Here is a 6,344-nt window from a genome sequence, read left to right on the forward strand (position 1 = left end):
CCGGTCGTCTCATAGTTAAAGGGCTGAACGAAGCCACTCGCAATTATTTCGCGTTCTCGCGGAACGGATTCGGCGATTCGTTCGACGCGTTTATTACGCGCCCGAACATAAATTGGTCCTTCGAGCCGGATCGAGATATTCAGCGCAGCCCTTCAGCCGTTAACATGACTGCCGTGCCGGAAGTCTCAGCTACCATCAACGACCTCCTGGCTCAACAGCAGGTGTTGATGCACTCCATCACACGAGCGCTCGATAACTTCAAAAAACTCGGAAGGAATAATTACACCGCTGCAAAGGTCCGAGCGCGAATCGCTAGCTCCAAAAAAGTCTGGACGCAATGCGTTCGCGTGCACTCGGCCCTCTTGCAAGTTATTCCGGAAGCGAAGAGAAGCACGTTCGACTATTTTCAAAGCGAACTGTTCGATCAGGCCGAGGACATCCACTTGACGACGTTGGATTACATGGCCGAATCTCTGGAGGCACTCGCGCCAACGCCGCCGCCTCTGACAGCGAACCAGGCTCCGGGCGCCGCGTGCAGTCATGGGCCGCCTGCCTCCTCATTCTCACTGGCGCATCTGCCGCCCATCAACATTCCGCCATTCTCAGGGAAATATGAAGAATGGGAGACGTTCCGCGATCGCTTTACGTCCCTCATCATTAAAAATCCCGAACTTTCTGCATTCGCGCGAATGCATTTTCTCTCATCAAGCCTCGCCGGGCGGGCGCTTGAATCTATTCGAAGCATCCCAGTAACCGCGGATAACTTTGAACTTGCGTGGAAGGCCCTTGAGTCGAGGTACGAAAATAAGCGCCGATTAGTCGAGATGCATGTATCCGCGTTATATAATCTGCCGAGCGTTTCCCGCGAATCAGCGAGCGAACTCAGCGAGCTTCGGGATAAAGCAAATCGCGCAATCACGTCGCTGAAGAATTTAGATCGATCCGAATCCGACATTCTCAGCGACATGCTGATGTATAGCGTCACGCAAAAGCTTGATCCCGCCACTAGGAAAGCGTGGAAACTGAAAGGCGGGGATGACGCGCGAATCCCAACGTTCAGCGAACTCGACCGATTCCTCGATTCTCGTGCTCGCGCGTTCGAAGAATTGCATCCCGCGAATGTAGACAAACAAGCTCGCGCGCAGAAGGCGACCAGCGCTACAGCATCGGGAGCTTCTTCAATTTCGTGTCCGCTTTGTAAAGCATCTCACTTTCTACACAAATGTCAAGTCTTTCTGAAGAAGAATCCGAGTCAACGATTGGAAGCTGTGAAAAAGGCGAATCGCTGTGTAAATTGCCTAAGCGACAAACACGCCGTACAGCTATGTCAAAGCAAATATTCGTGCCGAACATGTCGCAAAAGACATCATTCGATGTTGTACGTCGACTCGGACCCTTCTTCCACGAAAGATACCTTTACCGCGAAAGATACGCCTGCCGCGGAAACTACTTCTGTCGCGACCGCATCGATCCACGATGCCGCGCCCATCACGACATTATTCTCGAGCGCGAAAGTGTCGTCGATGCCTCCCGTGTTGCTCGCGACGGCAAGGGTAAGAGTCGGGTTCCCCTCCGAATCTCCGAACGGTCGCACTCGCGTCGTTCGAGCGCTTCTCGATCAAGGATCAGAAATGACCTTTATCACCGAACGATTGAGGCAAGGCTTAAGATTGCGTCGCGTTAGAATGCCCGTCTCGATCTCCGCAATCGGAGGCGTCGACGCCGGAACATGTCGATACGCGGCCGAAATTCAGATCTCGCCGATCGGCCAAACTTCCCTCGCGTTCAAGACCACTGCGTCTGTCATGACAAGCTTAACGAAATACACTCCGTCGCCCGTAACGTCGCCCGTCCAATGGAGCCATGTAGCCGATCTCGCGCTCGCGGATCCGGATCCTACGAACTCGGACCCCATTGACATACTCATCGGTGCCGACCTGTACGGCGATTTGCTGCTCGACGGCATTCGAAAGGGCTCCCGCGGTCAACCCCTCGCGCAGAATACCGTTCTCGGTTGGGTGCTGTCCGGCCCCGCGGCTGACCCACAAGCTCGTCCTCGAACAGTCACGGCTCAGCACTGTTCTAATACCCCGTCTCTCGACGAGGAACTCCGACGCTTCTGGGAAATCGAAGAAATCCCTCGCGTCATTCCACTGAGTCCAGAGGAGCAACAATGCGAAGATCACTTCCTCGCCACTCATTGGCGACGCTCCGACGGACGATACGTGATTCGCTTTCCGTTCAAAACCGGTCCCCCAATCGAGATCGGTAATTCTTATCACTCAGCCGAGCGACAGTTGAGAGGTCTTGAACGGAGACTAAACGCCGATGAGAGAGTAGCGACGGAATATCGCGCCTTTATGGAGGAGTACGAGCGACTCGGGCATATGAAACGTGTACCGCACGACGCAGACACGTCGTCTCAACGCGTTTACATTCCGCATCACCCCGTGATTCGCGAAAGTAGCACCACCACTCGGCTACGGGTCGTTTTTAATGCGTCGAATCCGACGAGCAACGGCACGTCGCTGAATGACCACTTGCTAACCGGGCAAAAGTTGCAGACCGACTTAGCTGCCATTCTACTAAGATGGATGCTACCTCGATACGTGTACTCCGCCGACATTACAAAAATGTATCGTCAAATCGAAATTGATCCTCGTGACGTCAACTATCAACGAATCCTATGGTTCGATCGCGAATCTCGAACCATCATCGCGTTCATTCTGTTAGTCCTAACGTACGGAACGGTTAACGCTCCTCATGATGCGCTTCGCGTTCTGGAACAACTAGTTCGGGACGAGGGAGGCTCATTTCCGTTGGCGGTTCCGGTGATTCGAAAGGGCCGGTATATAGACGACTTTCTCTTCGGAGCGGACGACATACTGCTACTTCGTCAGACGCGCGATCAAGTATGCGCGTTACTAAGTCGGGGGCGGTTCGAATTACGTAAGTGGGCAAGCAACTCTCCGCAACTTCTGGCCGACATTGACGTCGAAAATCACGGATTAGCGTGTTCGAAAACATTGCAAGCCGATGAGCAACTGAAAGTGCTCGGAATAAGCTGGAAGCCTGCCCTCGACGTGTTCCAATTCGACGTTTCGCTCCCTCCGTCCATTCCAAAGACCAAAAGATCCATTCTATCCTTGGTAGCGAAAATCTTTGATCCGCTAGGGTGGGTCACGCCCGTGACAGTAAACGCAAAGATCTTTTTGCAACAACTCTGGCAGGCAAAAGTGGACTGGGACGAAGCCATCGCGGACGATCTTCTCGCGCAGTGGAAGACGACTCACGCATCCCTGGCGACGATCAATGGTCTTCACGTAGACCGTTGGGTACGATACGGTTCCGACACGGCGAACTGCGAACTTCACGGCTTCTGCGATGCCTCCACCACCGCGTTCGCGGCCGCAGTTTATATTCGCATCACCTCCGTTACAGGCGAGACCACTTCCAGGCTGCTCATCGCCAAGTCAAAAGTCGCTCCGATCAAATCTTTAAGTATTCCTCGGTTGGAATTATCTGCTGCCGTTCTATTGGCTCGGTTGTTAGAATTCGTGCGATCATCGCTACAACTGACTACCTTGCTTCTGCTGGACGGACGCCCTCGTCGTGCTAGCATGGGTGACTCAGCACCCTTCAAAGTGGAAAACTTTCGTTGCTAATCGCGTCTCCGAGATACAATCCCGCGTCCCGTTCGCTACCTGGAGACACGTGCCAACCGAAGATAATCCGGCCGACTGCGCTTCTCGCGGCATTCTTGGATGCCATCTCGCGTCCCACCATTTGTGGTGGCAGGGGCCTTCGTGGCTGAGACGTCCTACGATTGAGTGGCCCACTCAACGTGAACCGTCGTCTCACGATACGACACTCGAACAAAATTCGCGCGTCACCGCGCACATAGTAAAGCCGGTCGAAAAGTGGGATTTAGCGGCGCGATACTCGTCGTGGCCGAAATTAATTCGAGTCACCGCTTATATCCTTCGGTTCGCATCTCGAACTCGCCGTATCAAAACTAACGACAACGAGGCGAGTCCGCTCGCTCTCTCCGCGGCTGAGTGCCGAGTGGCACGAGACTTTTGGCTCAGACGAATCCAAGAGGAAGAATTTCCCGGTGAACAAGAAGCGCTCTTGAGCCAAAAGACGATCTCGTCGAAAAGCGCACTCAGATCGCTCAATCCCTTTATCGGGGAAGACAAATTAATTCGCGTAGGCGGGCGGTTAGCCCACGCTCCGCTACCGCTAGCCGCGAAACACCCCATCATACTCTCCTCTCACCCTCTGGTCCTTTTGCTAGTTCAGCACGCGCATATAAGGTCGCTTCACGCCGGCACGCAGCTCACACTCGCTACATTACGCCGGGACGTGTGGATTTTGCGCGCGCGAAATATAGTAAAGGCCGTAATTCACCGATGCGTAATATGCGCCCGCGAAAAGGCGGCAGTTCCCACTCCGATAATGGGACAACTGCCTCACGTGCGAGTCTCCCCTTCCGCGCGCGCGTTTCAGCATTGCGGTCTAGATTACGCAGGCCCAATGCGTGTACGCCCGATGTCCGGGCGTGGAGTCTCATCTCATAAGGCGTATATTGCAATCTTCATTTGCATGGCCACGCGCGCCGTGCACCTCGAGATAGTGGACGGCTACTCGACTCCCGCGTTCTTAGGAGCATATTCACGGTTCTGCGCCCGACGAGGCCTCCCCGCGTCAATCTACTCCGATAACGGAACAACGTTCGTCGGCGCGGACCGCGAAATTTAAGGAGCGTTTCGCGCGGCCCTACGCGATCCGAACTTCTTAAATCGAACCGCCTCCGATCAAGTTACGTGGCACTTCATCCCTCCAGCAGCCCCGCATTTCGGCGGGCTATGGGAAGCCGGAGTTCGAAGCGTGAAGCACCACCTTCGACGAGTAGTGGGGGCTCACACCCTCACGTTCGAGGAATTCGCGACACTCCTGTGCAATATAGAGGCCTGTCTAAACTCCAGGCCGCTCGCCCCGCTCACCGATTCCGCTGACGAATATGAAGCGCTCACTCCCGGTCATTTCTTGATAGGCGCTGCGTTAACCGCGAGCCCCGAAGCCTCCGTGCTTCATCTTAATGAAAATCGGCTCTCGCGTTGGCAAGTGGTCCGTCAGACGACAGAACGGTTCTGGAAGCTGTGGCAAACCGATTACGTCAACACGCTGCAGCAAAGAGCCAAGTGGCGAAAATCTGGAAAGGAGCAAATCCGAGTAGGACAGCTCGTACTCCTTCAAAACCCGCTACTTCCACCGTGCAAGTGGGAGTTAGGCCGCATAATCCAATGTCACGCGGGCTCCGATAATGTCGTACGAGTCGTAACAGTAAAGACCGCAACGTCCGAATTCAAGCGGCCCGTTGTAAAAATCTGCGTATTACCAATCGATATCGAAAACGCCGAAGCGCCGGCGTAACTTCGTACATCGTGCCCTATGCACTTCGAATCGCCCAAACTTAGCGACCGCCTCGAGCAACGCGCTAGTTCAGCCATGCGATTTCGAAACCAAGGTTTCGAGGCGGGCGGTATGTTAGGGATTCCCCCAATTTAGCAATGTAAAAATTATATCTTAAACCGTTATATGTACTGCGATATACGTTTCGTTTGCTTCTCACGCGAAATACTCGATAAGAGTTCGGAACCGCCGGAAGAAGCCGAGCCGCGCCGAAGGCGAGCGCGCGTCAGCATCCCCACGCGGCTCGCCCGACCGCCGGCCTCCCTTCCAACGAACCCGCCGCGCCGCGGTATATAAGTCGGCGCTCCGACAGGAGCCAGGACTTCGTCTTAGCTCCGGCTCTCTGCTGCCTTCGACGAAGCCTACCCCATCCAATATCCCAGGGTACACGCAAAAGGAGGTCCGGTGTTCCGAGCCTCTACTGAGGGTTCTCAGAGTGTTCCCAAACTCCATCCAACTTACTCCCGACGGCCATGGTTCAGCGAGGTCGAGTGTACTCAGCCTCGTAGCGAGGGTTCTCGTAGCCATTGCCCCGGGTATTCGCACGTACCGATCGCGTTCCCGCCCGCGTGCAAATACAACATCACGGACCGCGCCGAAGGAGTATAAAATAGGATAAAACTGCGTTTCGGGAAATTCGCACTTTATGTTAACCCGCGTTTCGATAAGATCGTTCTTTATGTAACACCGCGCTTTGAACATTACAAGGCACAGCGCGCCGAGTGCATTCGCACTAATTTATCTGTAAACCTCGCGTTTCGTAAGTTTTGTTTTGATACATCGAATAAAGTTTATATATGTATTATAAATCAATTGCTATCTTTTGGGCCTTCCACTCAACTTCCAAACAAGCTATCGAGTCCGCGTTC

At 54.0% G+C, this 6,344-nt stretch overlaps 1 protein-coding gene across 1 annotated transcript; it reads left to right on the top strand.

Annotated features, from left to right (window-relative positions):
- The first annotated feature begins 164 nt into the window (after positions 1-164).
- On the top strand, positions 165-3,665 carry LOC112464078. The gene has a single exon (XM_025030869.1). It carries the CDS (start codon positions 165-167, stop codon positions 3,663-3,665), a length of 3,501 nt encoding a protein of 1,166 aa, XP_024886637.1.
- The last annotated feature ends 2,679 nt before the right edge of the window (positions 3,666-6,344 follow it).

This window comes from Temnothorax curvispinosus, unplaced genomic scaffold (assembly GCF_003070985.1).
Source record: "Temnothorax curvispinosus isolate PA1 unplaced genomic scaffold, ASM307098v1 QBEX01013861.1, whole genome shotgun sequence".
Classification (NCBI taxonomy): Eukaryota; Metazoa; Arthropoda; class Insecta; order Hymenoptera; family Formicidae; genus Temnothorax; species Temnothorax curvispinosus.

Coding starts and splice junctions, on each gene's coding strand:
- LOC112464078 (XM_025030869.1), top strand. CDS start 165: ATGACTGCCGTGCCGGAAGTCTCAGCTACCATCAACGACCTCCTGGCT.